General features: G+C 42.8%; 1 protein-coding gene across 3 annotated transcripts in view; it reads left to right on the top strand.

Annotated features, from left to right (window-relative positions):
• dgat1b (diacylglycerol O-acyltransferase 1b) overlaps window positions 1–24,480 on the top strand; it is a 51,378-nt gene that overhangs the window by 5,396 nt on the left and 21,502 nt on the right. For all 3 annotated transcript variants that reach the window (XM_042318242.1, XM_042318240.1, XM_042318241.1), the window contains exons 3-6: window positions 7,326–7,366; window positions 7,957–8,042; window positions 19,840–19,892; window positions 20,130–20,235. In XM_042318242.1, the coding sequence (XP_042174176.1) occupies window positions 7,326–7,366; window positions 7,957–8,042; window positions 19,840–19,892; window positions 20,130–20,235 (286 nt within the window). The remainder of the gene's footprint in view (window positions 1–7,325; window positions 7,367–7,956; window positions 8,043–19,839; window positions 19,893–20,129; window positions 20,236–24,480) is intronic.

The raw sequence follows: 24,480 nt of genomic DNA, 5'->3' as shown, positions 1-24,480 counted from the left end.
AGTGAATCTGTTATTAAATGTGTTTGTATGGGCAAATTGAAGTATGTAACAACTTTCATTAGAAGAAGGTGAAGACCAAGGTGCATCGTGGTACATGTTCATATTATTGATTCTGACTGAACACTGAATACAAAATAACAAAAAGAATAGCCGAAACAGTTCTGACAGGTGCAACAAACACTCAACAGAAAATAACCACCCACAACTAACAGTGGGAAAACAGGCTACCTAAGTATGGTTCTCAATCAGAGACAAAGAAAGACAGATGTTCCTGATTGAGAACCACACCCGACCAAAACATAGAAATACAAAACCTAGACATACAAACATAGAATGCCCACCCACATCACAACCTGACCAAACAAAATATAGAAACAGACAAAGCAATCTATGGTCAGGGCGTGACACAGTAAGGCAAAATAACATTTTTCATAAAATATTTGTTATTATTTTATTTTTATACCTCAATGGGTCTTAAAATTCTAAATCAAATCAAAAAAATGATCCTTGGTATGACCTTCTGAAAACAATTCCATATAGCTTAGTAGAACACTACCCCCCCCATCTTAAACAGGGTTTAGATCAGGGTGCCTGTAGTGACTGTAGCCTTTAAAACATAGGGGCTCTCGAGTGGCGCAGCGGCCTAAGGCTAGAGGCGTCACTACAGACACCCTGGTTTGAATCCAGGCTGTATCACAACCGGCCGTGATTGGGAGTCCCGTAGGGTAGGCGCACTTTTGGCCCAGCGCCGTCCGGGTTTGGCCGGTGTAGGCCGTCATTGTAAATAAGAATTAGTTCTTAACTGGCTTACCTCCGACAAGAGGAGTCGATCAGAGAGCATCACTGTGCGGTGGTGGGTGTGTGCCCCCAGGTCTCACCAGAAGGCATATTCATCCCACGCTGGGCCTGAAACCACAGTGTTTAAAGACACCAGACACTTATTCAGAACACCTCAAGAGGATTATATATCTAGCCCGAGGCTACTCTGTGTTCCTGTTCTTTTATTTAAGCAAGATTACAGTGAAAGTCAGACAAAATCATAAGTCATATTCTTTTGTCTCTTATTGATTTTGCTGCTGAAGGAGGTGATGTGGATTGAGGTGAGGCCAAGGTCATCCTGCTTTCATGTAATAAGCTGATATTCTGTAAGATTCCTTTAGGCTTAATTTACTAGACGCAGGATAGTAGAGGTACATTGCACTTGTGCCGCAGCACTTATTGGACTAGACTATTCTGTCCAATCCTAAAGTGGGACACGTAACGCTTAGCTATATAGTTAGCTAATCATTTTGTTAATAACCTTGTGTTTTGCTAATTCAGTTTGGCTTTGAAGTCAGTGTGTGAGAGGATGGGAAACAGCAGGACATTCCCATTCCTCTAGCTCTCAGTGAGTCTCAATACAACCACATAAACCATTGTTTTACTCTTTAGAGAGAGAGATGTTGGAGTTCAAGGATGGTTTGATGATGCTAAGGGAAACATGATGGTACCATTCCCGTAGAAAAACACACTGACATTCAGATGTGTAACTATTGTGGGGAAATATGGTATTGAGATTCTATCTAAAGTAATCATTCTGCAACAGCTAGTTTGTTGATCTGAATTCACGTCCAATCTAGAGCAATGCCAGCTTAGTCCCCTTCATCAAAGCCGTGGAGAATAAATTCACATTTCTAAAACTGTTGATAATCCACTCTCTGAAACAAGATCATTTTGTCATCACAGTATTTTGTTCATTCTTTGAACTTCTTCTCAAATTCCCATTGAACGTGGAGAAGTCTTTGTATTCCATAATAAGATATTACAATCCAAAATGGAAAATGTTCAACGAGGGAGGGAGAGAATCACAAGACAGACCTAAAAATCAAGAGAGTGATTATCTTGACTTGCAAACACGTAATCTTTTAGCTGTCAAGATGAGTTCCAGAAATAGTACTGTATTTGGTGTTTATTAGGATCTCCATTAGCTAGAGCCAAAGCTGCAGCTGCCCTTCCTGTGGTCCACATCAAACATGACATTAATAGACCATTACAGCTGAAGGGCAGAACTACATAAAATGACAATACATTACATTAATAGACATTTTTATTAACATTAAAAAAATAGACAGGTACAGAACTACATACATTTTTTATTTAGTTTTATTTAGTTTATTCTGTTTATTAAGTTTTACACACACACACACACACACACACACAGACAAGACAACACAAAGCAACATAAATAATATACTCAAACTAGAAAAAAATACAAATAAAAAAACAAATAAAAAAATAGCTTTAAAGATACCATACTTTAGACAGAACTACATACATTTTAAATAAGTATACACACTTTAATATTAGTATGCCTTAGCAATCATTGCAACATGTACTCATAATAACGGCTACACTGCCGTCATCCATTTTGTTACAGTTGCTTACTGTTACAACTGCAGGTCCTGATCCTAATCTCTCAGAACCAGTTGTTCTCTAAACACTATCGAGAATCTCACAACATTAGGAACCACCCGTGTCCTTGGTTCTTCCGTTTGACGTCAGTACTGTTCATAATAATGTGATTCATAGGCAAGTGCAACGAAATCGACAATGAAAATGCAATAATTCCTCCAGCACCAACCACAGTTTTCACCCTAGCAACTGTGTCATTCAGCTCATAGCAACGAGCTACTGATGGAGTTTCCATCCCCACTAAGGCTTCAATTTAATCCTTCACCTCAGCAACCGAGTTGGAGTTTTCTCCAGCTGAAGTTTCAATTTAATCCTTCATTTTAGCTACCTATGTGGACTTTTTAGATGCCCATCACTGCACAATGTGCAGTAAATTTAACAGCCATCTCTGACGTCCTTCGCCCTTCTAGTGCATAGAAATGAACTAAACCAAACTGCCCGTAAAGGGTTTCTGAGGTATAGTGTAAAATGTTAGTCTACTGCCTTTAAAGGGTTTTCTGAGGTATAGTGTAAAATGTTAGTCTACTGCCTTAAAGGGTTTACTGAGGTATAGTGTAAAATGTTACAGTCTACTGCCTTAAAGGGTTTACTGAGGTATAGTGTAACGTGTTACAGTCTACTGCCTTAAAGGGTTTACTGAGGTATAGTGTAACGTGTTACAGTCTACTGCCTTAAAGGGTTTACTGAGGTATAGTGTAAAATGTTACAGTCTACTGCCTTAAAGGGTTTACTGAGGTATAGTGTAAAATGTTACAGTCTACTGCCCTTAAAGGGTTTACTGAGGTATAGTGTAAAATGTTACAGTCTACTGCCTTAAAGGGTTTACTGAGGTATAGTGTAACGTGTTACAGTCTACTGCCCTTAAAGGGTTTACTGAGGTATAGTGTAACGTGTTACAGTCTACTGCCTTAAAGGGTTTACTGAGGTATAGTGTAACGTGTTACAGTCTACTGCCTTAAAGGGTTTACTGAGGTATAGTGTAAAATGTTACAGTCTACTGCCTTAAAGGGTTTACTGAGGTATAGTGTAAAATGTTACAGTCTACTGCCCTTAAAGGGTTTACTGAGGTATAGTGTAAAATGTTACAGTCTACTGCCTTAAAGGGTTTACTGAGGTATAGTGTAACGTGTTACAGTCTACTGCCTTAAAGGGTTTCCTGAGGTATAGTGTAAAATGTTACAGTCTACTGCCCTTAAAGGGTTTACTGAGGTATAGTGTAAAATATTAGTCTACTGCCCTTAAAGGGTTTACTGAGGTATAGTGTAACGTGTTACAGTCTACTGCCTTAAAGGGTTTACTGAGGTATAGTGTAAAATGTTACAGTCTACTGCCTTAAAGGGTTTACTGAGGTATAGTGTAAAATGTTAGTCTACTGCCTTAAAGGGTTTACTGAGGTATAGTGTAATGTGTTACAGTCTACTGCCTTAAAGGGTTTACTGAGGTATAGTGTAACGTGTTACAGTCTACTGCCTTAAAGGGTTTACTGAGGTATAGTGTAAAATGTTAGTCTACTGCCTTAAAGGGTTTACTGAGGTATAGTGTAAAATGTTAGTCTACTGCCTTTAAAGGGTTTTCTGAGGTATAGTGTAAAATGTTAGTCTACTGCCTTAAAGGGTTTACTGAGGTATAGTGTAAAATGTTAGTCTACTGCCTTAAAGGGTTTACTGAGGTATAGTGTAACGTGTTACAGTCTACTGCCTTAAAGGGTTTACTGAGGTATAGTGTAACGTGTTACAGTCTACTGCCTTAAAGGGTTTACTGAGGTATAGTGTAAAATGTTACAGTCTACTGCCTTAAAGGGTTTACTGAGGTATAGTGTAAAATGTTACAGTCTACTGCCCTTAAAGGGTTTACTGAGGTATAGTGTAAAATGTTACAGTCTACTGCCTTAAAGGGTTTACTGAGGTATAGTGTAACGTGTTACAGTCTACTGCCTTAAAGGGTTTACTGAGGTATAGTGTAAAATGTTACAGTCTACTGCCTTAAAGGGTTTACTGAGGTATAGTGTAAAATGTTACAGTCTACTGCCTTAAAGGGTTTACTGAGGTATAGTGTAATGTGTTACAGTCTACTGCCTTAAAGGGTTTACTGAGGTATAGTGTAAAATGTTAGTCTACTGCCTTAAAGGGTTTACTGAGGTATAGTGTAACGTGTTACAGTCTACTGCCTTAAAGGGTTTACTGAGGTATAGTGTAACGTGTTACAGTCTACTGCCTTAAAGGGTTTACTGAGGTATAGTGTAACGTGTTACAGTCTACTGCCTTAAAGGGTTTACTGAGGTATAGTGTAAAATGTTAGTCTACTGCCTTAAAGGGTTTACTGAGGTATAGTGTAAAATGTTACAGTCTACTGCCTTAAAGGGTTTACTGAGGTATAGTGTAACGTGTTACAGTCTACTGCCTTAAAGGGTTTACTGAGGTATAGTGTAAAATGTTACAGTCTACTGCCTTAAAGGGTTTACTGAGGTATAGTGTAAAATGTTAGTCTACTGCCTTAAAGGGTTTACTGAGGTATAGTGTAACGTGTTACAGTCTACTGCCTTAAAGGGTTTACTGAGGTATAGTGTAAAATGTTAGTCTACTGCCTTAAAGGGTTTACTGAGGTATAGTGTAAAATGTTAGTCTACTGCCTTAAAGGGTTTACTGAGGTATAGTGTAAAATGTTAGTCTACTGCCTTAAAGGGTTTACTGAGGTATAGTGTAATGTGTTACAGTCTACTGCCTTAAAGGGTTTACTGAGGTATAGTGTAACGTGTTACAGTCTACTGCCTTAAAGGGTTTACTGAGGTATAGTGTAAAATGTTAGTCTACTGCCTTAAAGGGTTTACTGAGGTATAGTGTAAAATGTTAGTCTACTGCCTTAAAGGGTTTACTGAGGTATAGTGTAAAATGTTAGTCTACTGCCTTAAAGGGTTTACTGAGGTATAGTGTAAAATGTTAGTCTACTGCCTTAAAGGGTTTACTGAGGTATAGTGTAAAATGTTAGTCTACTGCCTTTAAAGGGTTTTCTGAGGTATAGTGTAAAATGTTAGTCTACTGCCTTAAAGGGTTTACTGAGGTATAGTGTAAAATGTTACAGTCTACTGCCTTAAAGGGTTTACTGAGGTATAGTGTAACGTGTTACAGTCTACTGCCTTAAAGGGTTTACTGAGGTATATTGTAACGTGTTACAGTCTACTGCCTTAAAGGGTTTACTGAGGTATAGTGTAAAATGTTAGTCTACTGCCTTAAAGGGTTTACTGAGGTATAGTGTAAAATGTTACAGTCTACTGCCTTAAAGGGTTTACTGAGGTATAGTGTAACGTGTTACAGTCTACTGCCTTAAAGGGTTTACTGAGGTATAGTGTAAAATGTTAGTCTACTGCCTTAAAGGGTTTACTGAGGTATAGTGTTTTCTCCGGTTCTCTAATGGAGATTCCTCAGGTTTTCTTAAGGAGTTTCCTCCGGATCTCTAATGGAGTTTCCTCCGGTTCTCTAATGGAGTTTCCTCCGGTTCTCTAATGGAGTTTCCTCCGGTTCTCTTATGGAGTTTCCTCCGGTTCTCTTATGGAGTTTCCTCCGGTTCTCTTATGGAGTTTCCTCCGGTTCTCTTATGGAGTTTCCTCCGGTACTCTTATGGAGTTTCCTCCGGTTCTCTTATGGAGTTTCCTCTGGTTCTCTCATGGAGTTTCCTCCGGTTCTCTTATGGAGTTTTCTCCGGTTCTCTAATGGAATTTCCTCCTGTTCTCTAATGGAGTTTCCTCCGGTTCTCTTATGGAGTTTCCTCCGGTTCTCTTATGGAGTTTCCTCCGGTTCTCTAATGGAGTTTCCTCCGGTTCTCTAATGGAATTTCCTCCGGTTATCTTATGGAGTTCCCTCCGGTTCTCTTATGGAATTTCCTCCGGTTATCTTATGGAGTTCCCTCCGGTTCTCTTATGGAGTTAGATGCATCTACAATGGAAAATATATACTGCACCTTAGCACACATGCACTCACTCAGATATACATGTAAACTCATCTACACACACACACCCTCATACATTCATGCTACACACACATCACAACTGCTGCTACCATACTCTTTGTTACATCTGCCCTTGTCTACTTCTCATCCTGTGTCTCCCAAACCTGCCGCCACTCCCCCAGTGCTCTCTCCCTCTCTCTCTCTGTGTGGGTGTATCTGATTGTGGGAGTGGCGGCAGATGTGCTGGAGTCAGAGCAGATCCCCACCAGCTGCAACATGTTCCATAATCAGAACTCTACAAATACTCAGCCCTGCCACTTCCACGCTGCCAGATCGTAGCATCTGCTCAGTCAGTCTGCATTTCAAGCCGTTTGTTCCTGCATAGATCTTGTTATCCTGTGTTTCCTGTTTTCCCCAGTCGGATGCTGCTTTTCTCTCTGCTCTCCCCGCTTTTCAATAAATCCCTTGGTTACCTTATTCCTGTCTCCTCGTTTGAGTCTGCACTTGGGTTCACCTGCTCCACCCCGTGTAACACTCTCATTATGATTGCTAAATACCTCATCATTTAAACACTTGTCCCCCACACTCTCCCCCAATCCCCCTTCCCCAAAACATGTGTAGACATTGAACTATAAATTGTGCCTTCCTGTATTATTATGCTTAACATTTTACTGTACTGAGACATTTACTTTGTTTGTATTCTTAATTGTTATTATTTCTTATTGTTGCATTGTCAAAAAGGAACCTGCAAGTAAGCATTTCATTTGACGATATATACCATGTGTATCACGTATATACGACTAATAAAACTTGAAACTACAGTGGAGGAGAGACACTGTAATTTAATCATATGATGAATGTATGCTTCTACCAAGTGAAACAAACTGTATTTTCAAGGATGCAATGAATTTACAAGCCCTCTTTTGTTGTAGGTCTTAAGCAATGCCCGTCTGTTCTTGGAAAACCTTTTAAAGTAAGTACAGAATGTTATGAGGAGCTTGCCATAAGAGAAGAGGAGGAAAGGAGAGTGTAGTCTTATGGCTGTCATTTGACTGTTTGAAGAAAAGGCCCCGTTTTCAGAGAATGGAATGTAAGGCCCCTTCACTGCTAAGACCATATGCTGTCCTGTACACTACTGCAAGCGCGATGCCTCCTGACTGCCCACAGATGCCCAGCACAGTAACAGCCTATAGGGAGCTTCCAGGCATTGCTTACTAAAGGCATACTGTGGTCAAGACGTGCAAGGAGGGTACATTGTCATGTATTACTGTAAAGTAAGATAGGAGGTTCTGTGCCTGATTCACTCAAACATGCTACATCACTTACACTCGCAGCATTCTGATAACTGAAAGGCTGAAATATTTCAAGTTCAGTTTTAATGTCACATGCACAAGTACAGTGCAATGTCTTTCTTGCAAACTCTTATCCCAACAATGCAATAATAAATAACAATGTAATACTAAATATAACAAGGTAGAACAAAAACACAGGAGATATAAAATCCGACTGTGGTTTGATTCAGCTGAGCTGTGAGTGTCTAACCACAGTGTTCTGTTTTTCTAGGTATGGCATTCTAGTGGACCCAATACAAGTGGTTTCTCTATTCATAAAGGACCCCTACAACATGCCTGCAGCGTGCCTTGTTATCGGTACGTGGACTTTACTCTGCTCTAGCATGTCATTTAGGGCCTTCTGGATATTACCCCTTATTCCCCGTACGCACTAGATCACTCTCTCAACACACTGTCTCAATCATTCCCCAGACCCTACGCACTAGATCACTCTCCCAACACACTATCATTCCCCAGATCCTACACACTTGATCACTCCCCCTTACACAATATCACTCCCCCTACACACTAGCTCTGTAGGCAGGTCATTACAGGCTGTCCTGTTGCAGCCGTCTCCTGAGGACCATCCTCCTGGCCTATGTTATGGGCCTACAGTACTGAGAGAAGGACTATGGGACAAGGGACTCCCTATACAGTACAGTACAGAGAGAATGACTATGGGACAAGGGACTCCCTATACAGTACAGAGAGAATGACTATGGGACAAGGGACTCCCTATACAGTACAGTACTGAGAAAGGACTATGGGACAAGGGACTCCCTATACAGTACTGGGACAAGGGACTCCCAGTACAGACAGAGAGAAGGACTATGGGACAGACTGTAGAGAAGGACTATGGGACAAGGGACTCCCTATACAGTACAGAGAGAAGGACTATGGGACAAGGGACTCCCTATACAGTACAGTACAGAGAAGGATTATGGGACAAGGGACTCCCTATACAGTACAGTACAGAGAAGGACTATGGGACAAGGGACTCCCTATACAGTACAGAGAGAAGGACTATGGGACAAGGGACTCCCTATACAGTACAGTACAGAGAGAAGGACTATGGGACAAGGGACTCCCTATACAGTACAGTACAGAGAGAAGGACTATGGGACAAGGGACTCAAGGGACCCCTATACAGTACAGTACAGAGAGAAGGACTATGGGACAAGGGACTCCCTATACAGTACAGTACAGAGAAAGGACTATGGGACAAGGGACTCCCTATACAGTACAGTACAGAGAGAAGGACTATGGGACAAGGGACTCCCTATACAGTACAGAGAGAAGGACTATGGGACAAGGGACTCCCTATACAGTACAGAGAGAAGGACTATGGGACAAGGGACTCCCTATACAGTACAGAGAAGGACTATGGGACAAGGGACTCCCTATACAGTACAGTACAGAGAGAAGGACTATGGGACAAGGGACTCCCTATACAGTACAGAGAGAAGGACTATGGGACAAGGGACAAGGGGACTATGGGACAAGGGACCCCTATACAGTACAGACAGAGAAGGACTATGGGACAAGGGACTCCCTATACAGTACAGTACAGAGAGAAGGATTATGGGACAAGGGACTCCCTATACAGTACAGTACAGAGAGAAGGACTATGGGACAAGGGACTCCCTATACAGTACAGTATGGGACAAGGGACTCCCTATACAGTACAGAGAGAAGGACTATGGGACAAGGGACTCCCTATACAGTACAGAGAGAAGGACTATGGGACAAGGGACTCCCTATACAGTACAGAGAGAAGGACTATGGGACAAGGGACTCCCTATACAGTACAGAGAGAAGGACTATGGGACAAGGGACTCCCTATACAGTACAGTACAGAGAGAAGGACTATGGGACAAGGGACTCCCTATACAGTACAGTACAGAGAGAAGGACTATGGGACAAGGGACTCCCTATACAGTACAGTACAGAGACAGAAGGACTATGGGACAAGGGACCCCCTATACAGTACAGAGAGAAGGACTATGGGACAAGGGACCCCTATACAGTACAGAGAGAAGGACTATGGGACAAGAGAGTAGGACTATGGGACAAGGGACTCCCTATACAGTACAGAGAGAAGGACTATGGGACAAGGGACTCCCTATACAGTACAGAGAGAAGGACTATGGGACAAGGGACTCCTATACAGTACAGAGAGAAGGACTATGGGACAAGGGACTCCCTATACAGTACAGAGAGAAGGACTATGGGACAAGGGACTCCCTATACAGTACAGAGAGAAGGACTATGGGACAAGGGACTCCCAGAGAGAAGGACTATACAGTACAGAGAGAAGGACTATGGGACAAGGGACTCCCTATACAGTACAGAGAGAAGGACTATGGGACAAGGGACTCCCTATACAGTACAGTACAGAGAGAGGGACTATGGGACAAGGGACTCCCTATACAGTACAGAGAGAAGGACTATGGGACAAGGGACTCCCTATACAGTACAGAGAGACTATGAGGACTATACAGTACAGGGACAAGGGACTCCCTATACAGTACAGTACTGAGAGGACTATGGGACAAGGGACTCCCTATACAGTACAGAGAGAAGGACTATGGGACAAGGGACTCCCTATACAGTACAGTACAGAGAGAAGGACTATGGGACAAGGGACTCCCTATACAGTACAGAGAGAAGGACTATGGGACAAGGGACTCCCTATACAGTACAGTACAGAGAGAAGGACTATGGGACAAGGGACTCCCTATACAGTACAGTACTGAGAGAAGGACTATGGGACAAGGGACTCCCTATACAGTACAGACAGAGAGGACTATGGGACAAGGGACTCCCTATACAGTACAGAGAGAAGGACTATGGGACAAGGGACTCCCTATACAGTACAGTACAAGGGACTCCCTATACTCCCTATACAAGGGACTCCCTAGAGAGAAGGACTATGGGACAAGGGACTCCTATACAGTACAGTACAGAGAAAGGACTATGGGACAAGGGACTCCCTATACAGTACAGAGAGAAGGACTATGGGACAAGGGACTCCTATACAGGGACTCCCTATACAGTACAGAGAGAAGGACTATGGGACAAGGGACTCCCTATACAGTACAGTACAGAGAGAGAAGGACTATGGGACAAGGGACTCCCTATACAGTACAGTACAGAGAGACTATGGGACAAGGGACTCCCTATACAGTACAGTACAGAGAAGGACTATGGGACAAGGGACTCCCTATACAGTACAGTACAGAGAAGGACTATGGGACAAGGGACTCCCTATACAGTACAGTACAGAGAGAAGGACTATGGGACAAGGGACTCCCTATACAGTACAGTACAGAGAGAAGGACTATGGGACAAGGGACTCCCTATACAGTACAGAGAGAAGGACTATGGGACAAGGGACTCCCTATACAGTACTGTACAGAAAGAAGGACTATGGGACAAGGGACTCCCTATACAGTACAGAGAGAAGGACTATGGGACAAGGGACTCCCTATACAGTACAGTACAGAGAGAAGGACTATGGGACAAGGGACTCCCTATACAGTACAGTACAGAGAGAAGGACTATGGGACAAGGGACTCCCTATACAGTACAGTACAGAGAGAAGGACTATGGGACAAGGGACTCCCTATACAGTACAGTACAGAGAGAAGGACTATGGGACAAGGGACTCCCTATACAGTACTGTACAGACAGAGAAAGGACTATGGGACAAGGGACTCCTATACAGTACAGACAGAAGGACTATGGGACAAGGGACTCCTATACAGTACAGTACAGGGACTCCCTATACAGTACAGTACAGAGAAAGGACTATGGGACAAGGGACTCCCCCTATACAGTACAGTACAGAGAAGGACTATGGGACAAGGGACTCCTATACAGTACAGAGAGAAGGACTATGGGACAAGGGACTCCCCAGTACAGACAGAGAGGACTATACAGGGACTCCCTACTACAGTACAGAAAGAAGGACTATGGGACAAGGGACCCCCTATACAGTACAGTACAGAGAGAAGGACTATGGGACAAGGGACTCCCTATACAGTACAGTACAGAGAGAAGGACTATGGGACAAGGGACTCCCTATACAGTACAGTACAGAGAGAAGGACTATGGGACAAGGGACTCCCTATACAGTACAGAGAGAAGGACTATGGGACAAGGGACTCCCTATACAGTACAGAGAGAAGGACTATGGGACAAGGGACCCCCTATACAGTACAGTACAGAGAGAAGGACTATGGGACAAGGGACTCCCTATACAGTACAGTACTGAGAGAAGGACTATGGGACAAGGGACTCCCTATACAGTACAGAGAGAAGGACTATGGGACAAGGAACCCCCTATACTGTACAGAGAGAAGGACTATGGGACAAGGGACTCCCTATACAGTACAGTACAGAGAGAAGGACTATGGGACAAGGGACCCCTATACAGTACAGTACAGAGAGAAGGACTATGGGACAAGGGACTCCCTATACAGTATACAGTACAGAGAGAGAGGACTATGGGACAAGGGACTCCCTATACAGTACAGTACAGACTATGGGACAAGGGACTCCCTATACAGTACAGAGAGAAGGACTATGGGACAAGGGACTCCCTATACAGTACAGTACAGAGAGAAGGACTATGGGACAAGGGACTCCCTTACAGTACAGAGAGAAGGACTATGGGACAAGGGACTCCCTGTACAGTACAGAGAGAAGGACTATGGGACAAGGGACTCCCTATACAGTACAGAAAGAAGGACTATGGGACAAGGGACTCCCTATACAGTACAGAACAGAAGGACTATGGGACAAGGGACTCCCTATACAGGGACAAGAAGGACTATGGGACAAGGGACTCCCTATACAGTACAGTACAGAGAGAAGGACTATGGGACAAGGGACTCCCTATACAGTACAGAGAGAAGGACTATGGGACAAGGGACTCCTTATACAGTACAGAGAGAAGGACTATGGGACAAGGGACTCCCTATACAGTACAGTACAGAGAGAAGGACTATGGGACAAGGGACTCCCTATACAGTACAGTACAGAGAGAAGGACTATGGGACAAGGGACTCCCTATACAGTACAGTACAGAGAGAAGGACTATGGGACAAGGGACTCCCTATACAGTACAGAGAGAAGGACTATGGGACAAGGAACCCCCTATACAGTACTGTACAGAAAGAAGGACTATGGGACAAGGGACCCCCTATACAGTACAGTACAGAGAGAAGGACTATGGGACAAGGGACTCCCTATACAGTACAGTACAGAGAGAAGGACTATGGGACAAGGGACTCCCTATACAGTACTGAGAGAAGGACTATGGGACAAGGGACTCCCTATACAGTACAGTACAGAAGGACTATGGGACAAGGGACTCCCTATACAGTACAGGGACTATGGGACAAGGGACTCCCTATACAGTACAGAGAGAAGGACTATGGGACAAGGGACTCCCTATACAGTACAGTACAGAGAGAAGGACTATGGGACAGGGACTCCCCCTATACAGTACAGTACAGACAGAGAAGGACTATGGGACAAGGGACTCCCTATACAGTACAGTACAGAGAGAAGGACTATGTACAGTACAGAGAAGGACTATGGACTATGGGACAAGGGACTATACAGTACAGTACAGTACAGAGAAGGACTATGGAGACAACAAGGGACTCCCCTATACAGTACAGTACAGAGAGAAGGACTATGGGACAAGGGACTCCCTATACAGTACAGTACAGAGAGAAGGACTATGGGACAAGGGACTCCCTATACAGTACAGAGAGAAGACTATGGGACAAGGGACTCCCTCCCTATACAGTACAGTACAGAGAGAAGGACTATGGGACAAGGGACTCCCTATACAGTACAGTACAGAGAAAGGACTATGGGACAAGGGACTCCCTATACAGTACAGTACAGAGAGAAGGACTATGGGACAAGGGACTCCCTATACAGTACAGAGAGAAGGACTATGGGACAAGGGACCCCCATACAGTACAGTACAGAGAAGGACTATGGGACAAGGGACTCCCTATACAGTACAGTACAGAGAGAAGGACTATGGGACAAGGGACTCCCTATACAGTACAGAGAGAAGGACTATGGGACAAGGGACTCCCTATACAGTACAGAGAGAGGGACTATGGGACAAGGGACTCCCAGTATACAGTACAGAGAGGACTATGGGACAAGGGACTCCCTATACAGTACTGTACAGAGAGAAGGACTATGGGACAAGGGACCCCTACAGTACAGTACAGAGAGAAGGACTATGGGACAAGGGACTCCTATACAGTACAGTACTGAGAGAAGGACTATGGGACAAGGGACCCCCTATACAGTACAGTACTGAGACAAGGACTATGGAGACATGGGACAAGGGACCCCTACAGTACAGTACAGAGAAGGACTATGGGACAAGGGACTCCCTATACAGTACAGTACAGAGAGAAGGACTTATGGGACAAGGGACTCCCTATACAGTACAGTACAGACTGAGAAAGGACTATGGGACAAGGGACTCCCTATACAGTACAGTACAGAAAGAAGGACTATGGGACAAGGGACTCCCTATACAGTACAGTACAGAGAAGGACTATGGGACAAGGGACTCCCTATACAGTACAGTACAGAGAGAAGGACTATGGGACAAGGGACTCCCCCTATACAGTACAGTACAGTACAGAGAGAAGGACTATGGGACAAGGGACTCCCTATACAGTACAGTACAGAGAGAAGGACTATGGGACAAGGGACTCCCTATACAGTACAGTACAGAGAGAAGGACTATGGGACAAGGGACTCCCTATACAGTACTGTACAGAAAGAAGGACTATGGGACAAGGGACTCCCTATACAGTACAGAGAGAAGGACTATGGGACAAGGGACTCCCTATACAGTACAGTACAGAGAGAATGACTATGGGACAAGGGACTCCCTATACAGTACAGAGAGAATGACTATGGGACAAGGGACTCCCTATACAGTACAGAGAGAAGGACTATGGGACAAGGAACCCCCTATACAGTACAGTACAGAGAGAAGGACTATGGGACAAGGGACTCCCTATACAGTACAGAGAGAAGGACTATGGGACAAGGGACCCCCTATACTGTACAGAGAGAAGGACTATGGGACAAGGGACTCCCTATACAGTACAGTACAGAGAGAAGGATTATGGGACAAGGGACTCCCTATACAGTACAGTACAGAGAGAAGGATTATGGGATAAGGGACTCCCTATACAGTACAGAGAGAAGGACTATGGGACAAGGGACTCCCTATACAGTACAGAGAGAAGGACTATGGGACAAGGGACCCCCTATACAGTACAGTACAGAGAGAAGGATTATGGGATAAGGGACTCCCTATACAGTACAGTACTGAGAGAAGGACTATGGGACAAGGGACTCCCTATACAGTACAGAGAGAAGGACTATGGGACAAGGAACCCCCTATACTGTACAGAGAGAAGGACTATGGGACAAGGGACTCCCTATACAGTACAGTACAGAGAGAAGGATTATGGGACAAGGGACCCCCTATACAGTACTGTACAGAGAGAAGGACTATGGGACAAGGGACTCCCTATACAGTACTGAGAGAAGGACTATGGGACAAGGGACTCCCTATACAGTACTGTACAGAGAGAAGGACTATGGGACAAGGGACTCCCTATACAGTACAGAGAGAAGGACTATGGGACAAGGGACTCCCTATACAGTACTGTACAGAGAGAAGGACTATGGGACAAGGGACTCCCTGTACAGTACAGAGAGAAGGACTATGGGACAAGGGACTCCCTGTACAGTACAGAGAGAAGGACTATGGGACAAGGGACTCCCTGTACTGTACAGAAAGAAGGACTATGGGACAAGGGACTCCCTGTACTGTACAGAAAGAAGGACTATGGGACAAGGGACTCCCTATACAGTACAGAGAGAAGGACTATGGGACAAGGGACTCCCTATACAGTACAGTACAGAGAGAAGGACTATGGGACAAGGGACTCCCTGTACAGTACAGAGAGGACTATGGGACAAGGGACTCCTTATACAGTACAGAGAGAAGGACTATGGGACAAGGGACTCCCTATACAGTACAGTACAGAGAGAAGGACTATGGGACAAGGGACTCCCTATACAGTACAGTACAGAGAGAAGGACTATGGGACAAGGGACTCCCTATACAGTACAGTACAGAGAGAAGGACTATGGGACAAGGGACTCCCTATACAGTACAGAGAGAAGGACTATGGGACAAGGAACCCCTGTATTATACAGTACTGTACAGAAAGAAGGACTATGGGACAAGGGACCCCCAGTATACAGTACAGTACAGAGAGAAGGACTATGGGACAAGGGACTCCCATACAGTACAGTACAGAGAGAAGGACTATGGGACATGGGACTCCCTATACAGTACAGTGAGAGAATGACTATGGGACAAGGGACTCCCTATACAGTACAGTACAGAGAGAGGACTATGGGACAAGGGACTCCCTATACAGTCCTGAGAGAAGAACTATGGGACAAGGGACTCCCTATACAGTACAGTACAGAGAGAGGACTATGGGACAAGGGACTCCCTATACAGTACAGTACAGAGAGAAGGACTATGGGACAAGGGACTCCCTATACAGTACTGAGAGAAGGACTATGGGACAAGGGACTCCCTATACTGTACAGAGAGAAGGACTATGGGACAAGGGACCCCCTATACAGTACAGAGAGAAGGACTATGGGACAAGGGACTCCCTATACAGTACAGAGAGAAGGACTATGGGACAAGGGACTCCCTATACAGTACAGAGAGAAGGACTATGGGACAAGGGACTCCCTATACAGTACAGAGAGAAGGACTATGGGACAAGGGACTCCCTATACAGTACAGAGAGAAGGAATATGGGACAAGGGACTCCCTATACAGTACTGTACAGAGAGAAGGACTATGGGACAAGGGACCCCCTATACAGTACAGTACAGAGAGAAGGACTATGGGACAAGGGACTCCCTATACAGTACTGAGAGAATGACTATGGGACAAGGGACTCCCTATACAGTACTGAGAGAATGACTATGGGACAAGGGACTCCTTATACAGTACAGTACTGAGAGAATGACTATGGGACAAGGGACTCCCTATACAGTACAGTACTGAGAGAAGGAGGACTATGGGACAAGGGACTCCCTATACAGTACAGTACTGAGAGAAGGACTATGGGACAAGGGACCCCCTATACAGTACAGTACAGAGAGAAGGACTATGGGACAAGGGACCCCCTATACAGTACAGTACTGAGAGAAGGACTATGGGACAAGGGACTCCCTATACAGTACAGTACTGAGAGAAGGACTATGGGACAAGGGACCCCCTATACAGTACAGTACAGAGAGAAGGACTATGGGACAAGGGACTCCCTATACAGTACAGTACAGAGAGAAGGACTATGGGACAAGGGACTCCTTATACAGTACAGAGAGAAGGACTATGGGACAAGGGACTCCCTATACAGTACAGTACAGAGAGAAGGACTATGGGACAAGGGACTCCTTATACAGTACAGAGAGAAGGACTATGGGACAAGGGACTCCTTATACAGTACAGAGAGAAGGACTATGGGACAAGGAACTCCCTATACAGTACAGTACAAAGAGAATGACTATGGGACAAGGGACTCCCTATACAGTACTGAGAGAATGACTATGGGACAAAGGACTCCTTATACAGTACAGTACTGAGAGAATGACTATGGGATAAGGGACTCCCTATACAGTACAGTACTGAGAGAAGGACTATGGGACAAGGGACCCCCTATACAGTACAGTACTGAGAGAAGGACTATGGGACAAGGGACCCCCTATACAGTACAGTACAGAGAGAAGGACTATGGGATAAGGGACTCCCTATACAGTACAGTACTGAGAGAAGGACTATGGGACAAGGAACTCCCTATACAGTACAGTACAGAGAGAAGGATTATGGGACAAGGGACTCCCTATACAGTACAGTACAGAGAGAAGGACTATGGGACAAGGGACTCCCTATACAGTACAGTACAGAGAGAAGGATTATGGGACAAGGGACTCCCTATACAGTACAGAGAGAAGGACTATGGGACAAGGGACCCCTATACAGTACAGAGAGAAGGACTATGGGACAAGGGACCCCCTATACAGTACAGTACTGAGAGAAGGACTATGGGACAAGGGACCCCCTATACAGTACAGTACAGAGAGAAGGACTATGGGATAAGGGACTCCCTATACAGTACAGTACAGAGAGAAGGATTATGGGACAAGGGACTCCTTATACAGTACAGAGAGAAGGACTATGGGACAAGGGACTCCTTATACAGTACAGAGAGAAGGACTATGGGACAAGGGACTCCTTATACAGTACAGTACAGAGAGAAGGACTATGGGACAAGGGACTCCTTATACAGTACAGTACTGAGAGAAGGACTATGGGACAAGGGACTCCCTATACAGTACAGTACAGAGAGAAGGACTATGGGACAAGGGACTCCCTATACAGTACAGTACAGAGAGAAGGACTATGGGACAAGGGACTCCCTATACAGTACAGAGAGAAGGACTATGGGACAAGGGACTCCCTATACAGTACAGAGAGAAGGACTATGGGACAAGGGACTCCCTATACAGTACAGTACTGGGGCATAGCAGACAAGGACGCCCTCAGAAGGCACTGGTTTTATATGCATTGCAGCATATTTATTTTATGAACACTTGTAGTCATTGAGGCGTGATCCAGTGTCTGTTTTATTGGCTGTAGTATCAGTTAAGCTCAAGCACTTATTCTGATTGTGAGCCAGGCACAGAAGTTGCCAAGGCATTAGAGACAGACACCTACTGTATTTTATTCTGTTTTATTGAAGGTTGGTTTCCACAGAAGTTGCCAAGGCGTTAGAGACAGACACCTACTGTATTTTATTCTGTTTTATTGAAGGTTGGTTTCCACAGAAGTTGCCAAGGCGTTAGAGACAGACACCTACTGTATTTTATTCTGTTTTATTGAAGGTTGGTTTCCACAGAAGTTGCCAAGGCGTTAGAGACAGACACCTACTGTATTTTATTCTGTTTTATTGAAGGTTGGTTTCCACAGAAGTTGCCAAGGCGTTAGAGACAGACACCTACTGTTTTATTTTATTCTGTTTTATTGAAGGTTGGTTTCCATTTTATTCTGTTTTATTGAAGGTTGGTTTCCACAGAAGTTGCCAAGGCGTTAGAGACAGACACCTACTGTATTTTATTCTGTTTTATTGAAGGTTGGTTTCCACAGAAGTTGCCAAGGCATTAGAGACAGACACCTACTGTATTTTATTCTGTTTTATTGAAGGTTGGTTTCCACAGAAGTTGCCAAGGCATTAGAGACAGACACCTACTGTATTTTATTCTGTTTTATTGAAGGTTGGTTTCCACAGAAGTTGCCATGGTGTTAGAGACAGACACCTACTGTATTTTATTCTGTTTTATTGAAGGTTGGTTTCCATAAAGTCCACCTCAACCTATTCCATCAGGCCTTTGGCATTCTGAATACTTTTAGGCCTTTAGAATTGATTCTATGATGTCTCCTTCAAAACACAGCAGAAAAACCTGATTCCAAAGACCAGGTCACATGATATGGTATGGAGCGAGAGGCAGCCCTGCAGCTAGTTAGATAATCCCACGATTCAAAATAGTTGAGCCTTTCATTTCTTTGTGTGTGTTCATGCATACGCATGTGTGTTTGTGTCCGTTCTCATGCGTGTGTGAGTGTTTGTGTTTGCTTAAGTGTGTGTTTCCTCTCCACAGCAGAGCTCCCCTGCCAGTCCTGCAGTAGGACAGTAACAGTGCAGTAGTAGCAGGTGGTCTATGCAACACATATGCTGTGTTTGTGCTGCCTCATTTGTCCCAGAAGCTGATGCTGTGACAGCAGGTTTATCTTAACAGGGCAGTGGTGGACCCCCCTCCCCCAGTACTGTAGGGAGGAACAACATAAGGTCTTATTTTATCATCTCCCTTGTATATGTTAACTCGCCATGCTTGTCGTGTGTTTGTTTGGTAACATTTCTTTGATAACCGACATCATTTGTCTCGTCTTTCCTTCCAGTGTCCAACGTGTTTATTGTGGCAGCTTTGTACACAGAACGAAGGCTCTCAGTGGTGAGTTTCATTCTGATGTACTTACCAGTGTTGCTATTAGTGTTAGAAAAAAGGTTTTGCCTGCGCTGCAGACGGCTATATCAGTCCGCTGATACAGGACTATTAAAGGCCCAGTGATTTGTATTTAATGATTTAAAATCTATAAATATATTGTGATTTGTCAGGGGGTGCTGCAGCCCCCTCACACCTCTGCTTCCCGTGGCTATGCCTTAACGTGCAGGTCTTCTGTCCCTCCAGGGCTGCTTCAGTGAACGTGTTGGGCTGCTGGTTCATTCCATTAACCTGTCAGTCACACTGTGCTTCCCGGTGACTATCGTACTAATGCTGAAGTCCATTACTCCAGGTACTGCTGTATGTGTTCTCGTCAGCCTACAGATGTAGGATCTTAATTTGATCGCCCTGTTGCAGGACAACTTTCCGTTTTGCATCACCATGATGATTTGGCCGGTGACACGTTGCTTCTTGAAAGTGCAATATCTTGAAAACTTGACATGCAAAACATTTTGGGACTGTATCAACTGTGGATGAATGAAAAAAATAACAAAGGAGAGTTTGTGAGTGAAGCTTTTCTTTAATTATAATGCACATAATCATTTACATTTCCTGTTGCTGCAGTACGTTTTTCCCTGCAGTAGCAAACTGGCTCAAATTAAGATCCTACATCTGTATAGCAAATCCTGATTTTCAGAAAAAAAAAAAACTATCTGAATCTAGTGTGTCTCTGTGTCTTCACTATTAGTTTAGTTAGTGTGTCTCGTGTGTCTTCACTATTAGTTTAGTTAGTGTGTCTCTGTGTCTTCACTATTAGTTTAGTTAGTGTGTCTCTGTTTAGTTAGTGTGTCTTCACTATTAGTTTAGTTAGTGTGTCTCTGTGTGTCTTCACTATTAGTTTAGTTAGTGTGTCTCTGTGTGTCTTCACTATTAGTTTAGTTAGTGTGTCTCTGTGTGTCTTCACTATTAGTTTAGTTAGTGTGTCTCTGTGTGTCTTCACTATTAGTTTAGTTAGTGTGTCTCTGTGTGTCTTCACTATTAGTTTAGTTAGTGTGTCTCTGTGTCTTCACTATTAGTTTAGTTAGTGTGTCTCTGTGTCTTCACTATTAGTTTAGTTAGTGTGTCTCTGTGTGTCTTCACTATTAGTTTAGTTAGTGTGTCTCTGTGTGTCTTCACTATTAGTTTAGTTAGTGTGTCTCTGTGTGTCTTCACTATTAGTTTAGTTAGTGTGTCTCTGTGTGTCTTCACTATTAGTTTAGTTAGTGTGTCTCTGTGTATTAGTTTAGTTAGTGTGTCTTGTGTGTCTTCACTATTAGTTTAGTTAGTGTGTCTCTGTGTGTCTTCACTATTAGTTTTCAGTTAGTTTAGTTAGTGTCTCTGTGTGTCTTCACTATTAGTTTAGTTAGTGTGTCTCTGTGTGTCTTCACTATTAGTTTAGTTAGTGTGTCTCTGTGTGTCTTCACTATTAGTTTAGTTAGTGTGTCTCTGTGTGTCTTCACTATTAGTTTAGTTAGTGTGTCTCTGTGTGTCTTCACTATTAGTTTAGTTAGTGTGTCTCTGTGTGTCTTCACTATTAGTTTAGTTAGTGTGTCTCTGTGTGTCTTCACTATTAGTTTAGTTAGTGTGTCTCTGTGTCTTCACTATTAGTTTAGTTAGTGTGTCTCTGTGTGTCTTCACTATTAGTTTAGTTAGTGTGTCTCTGTGTGTCTTCACTATTAGTTTAGTTAGTGTGTCTCTGTGTGTCTTCACTATTAGTTTAGTTAGTGTGTCTCTGTGTGTTTAGTTAGTGTGTCTTCACTATTAGTTTAGTTAGTGTGTCTCTGTGTGTCTTCACTATTAGTTTAGTTAGTGTGTCTCTGTGTGTCTTCACTATTAGTTTAGTTAGTGTGTCTCTGTGTGTCTTCACTATTAGTTTAGTTAGTGTGTCTCTGTGTGTCTTCACTATTAGTTTAGTTAGTGTGTCTCTGTGTGTCTTCACTATTAGTTTAGTTAGTGTGTCTCTGTTTAGTTAGTGTCTTCACTATTAGTTTAGTTAGTGTGTCTCTGTGTGTCTTCACTATTAGTTTAGTTAGTGTGTCTCTGTGTGTCTTCACTATTAGTTTAGTTAGTGTGTCTCTGTGTGTCTTCACTATTAGTTTAGTTAGTGTGTTTAGTTAGTGTGTCTCTGTGTGTCTTCACTATTAGTTTAGTTAGTGTGTCTCTGTGTGTCTTCACTATTAGTTTAGTTAGTGTGTCTCTGTGTCTTCACTATTAGTTTAGTTAGTGTGTCTCTGTGTGTCTTCACTATTAGTTTAGTTAGTGTGTCTCTGTGTGTCTTCACTATTAGTTTAGTTAGTGTGTCTCTGTGTGTCTTCACTATTAGTTTAGTTAGTGTGTCTCTGTGTGTCTTCACTATTAGTTTAGTTAGTGTGTCTCTGTGTGTCTTCACTATTAGTTTAGTTAGTGTGTCTCTGTGTGTCTTCACTATTAGTTTAGTTAGTGTGTCTCTGTGTGTCTTCACTATTAGTTTAGTTAGTTAGTCTTCACTATTAGTTTAGTTAGTGTGTCTCTGTGTGTCTTCACTATTAGTTTAGTTAGTGTGTCTCTTCACTATTAGTTTAGTTAGTGTGTCTCTGTGTCTTCACTATTAGTTTAGTTAGTGTGTCTCTGTTAGTTAGTCTTCACTATTAGTTTAGTTAGTGTGTCTCTGTGTGTCTTCACTATTAGTTTAGTTAGTGTGTCTCTGTGTCTTCACTATTAGTTTAGTTAGTGTGTCTCTGTGTGTCTTCACTATTAGTTTAGTTAGTGTGTCTCTGTGTGTCTTCACTATTAGTTTAGTTAGTGTGTCTCTGTGTGTCTTCACTATTTAGTTTACTATTAGTTTAGTTAGTGTGTCTCTGTGTGTCTTCACTATTAGTTTAGTTAGTGTGTCTCTGTTTAGTGTCTTCTTCACTATTAGTTTAGTTAGTGTGTCTCTGTGTGTCTTCACTATTAGTTTAGTTAGTGTGTCTCTGTGTGTCTTCACTATTAGTTTAGTTAGTGTGTCTCTGTGTGTCTTCACTATTAGTTTAGTTAGTGTGTCTCTGTGTGTCTCTGTGTGTCTTCACTATTAGTTTAGTTAGTGTGTCTCTGTGTGTCTTCACTATTAGTTTAGTTAGTGTGTCTCTGTGTGTCTTCACTATTAGTTTAGTTAGTGTGTCTCTGTGTGTCTTCACTATTAGTTTAGTTAGTGTGTCTCTGTGTGTCTTCACTATTAGTTTAGTTAGTGTGTCTCTGTGTGTCTTCACTATTAGTTTAGTTAGTGTGTCTCTGTGTGTCTTCACTATTAGTTTAGTTAGTGTGTCTCTGTGTGTCTTCACTATTAGTTTAGTTAGTGTGTCTCTGTGTGTCTTCACTATTAGTTTAGTTAGTGTGTCTCTGTGTGTCTTCACTATTAGTTTAGTTAGTGTGTCTCTGTGTGTCTTCACTATTAGTTTAGTTAGTGTGTCTCTGTGTGTCTTCACTATTAGTTTAGTTAGTGTGTCTCTGTGTGTCTTCACTACTATTAGTTTAGTTAGTGTGTTCTGTGTGTCTTCACTATTAGTTTAGTTAGTGTCTCTGTGTGTCTTCACTATTAGTTTAGTTAGTGTGTCTCTGTGTGTCTTCACTATTAGTTTAGTTAGTGTGTCTCTGTGTGTCTTCACTATTAGTTTAGTTAGTGTGTCTCTGTGTGTCTTCACTATTAGTTTAGTTAGTGTGTCTCTGTGTGTCTTCACTATTAGTTTAGTTAGTGTGTCTCTGTGTGTCTTCACTATTAGTTTAGTTAGTGTGTCTCTGTGTGTCTTCACTATTAGTTTAGTTAGTGTGTCTCTGTGTGTCTTCACTATTAGTTTAGTTAGTGTGTCTCTGTGTGTTTAGTTAGTGTGTCTTCACTTCACTATTAGTTTAGTTAGTGTGTCTCTGTGTGTCTTCACTATTAGTTTAGTTAGTGTGTCTCTGTGTGTCTTCACTATTAGTTTAGTTAGTGTGTCTCTGTGTGTCTTCACTATTAGTTTAGTTAGTGTGTCTCTGTGTTTAGTTAGTGTGTCTTCACTATTAGTTTAGTTAGTGTGTCTCTGTGTGTCTTCACTATTAGTTTAGTTAGTTCTGTGTGTGTCTTCTTCACTATTAGTTTAGTTAGTGTGTCTCTGTGTCTTTCACTATTAGTTTAGTTAGTGTGTCTCTGTGTCTTCACTATTAGTTTAGTTAGTGTGTCTCTGTGTGTTTAGTTAGTGTGTCTTCTTCACTATTAGTTTAGTTAGTGTGTCTCTGTGTGTCTTCACTATTAGTTTAGTTAGTGTGTCTCTGTGTGTCTTCACTATTAGTTTAGTTAGTGTGTCTCTGTGTGTCTTCACTATTAGTTTAGTTAGTGTGTCTCTGTGTGTCTTCACTATTAGTTTAGTTAGTGTGTCTCTGTGTTTAGTTAGTGTGTCTCTGTGTGTCTTCACTATTAGTTTAGTTAGTGTGTCTCTGTGTGTCTTCACTATTAGTTTAGTTAGTGTGTCTCTGTGTGTCTTCACTATTAGTTTAGTTAGTGTGTCTCTGTGTGTCTTCACTATTAGTTTAGTTAGTGTGTCTCTGTTTAGTTAGTCTTCACTAT

This window comes from Oncorhynchus tshawytscha, unplaced genomic scaffold (genome assembly GCF_018296145.1).
Source record: "Oncorhynchus tshawytscha isolate Ot180627B unplaced genomic scaffold, Otsh_v2.0 Un_scaffold_16570_pilon_pilon, whole genome shotgun sequence".
Taxonomy (NCBI): Eukaryota; Metazoa; Chordata; class Actinopteri; order Salmoniformes; family Salmonidae; genus Oncorhynchus; species Oncorhynchus tshawytscha.
Note: the sequence above shows the minus strand (reverse complement) of the source record. Positions and strands in the feature narration are given on the sequence as shown.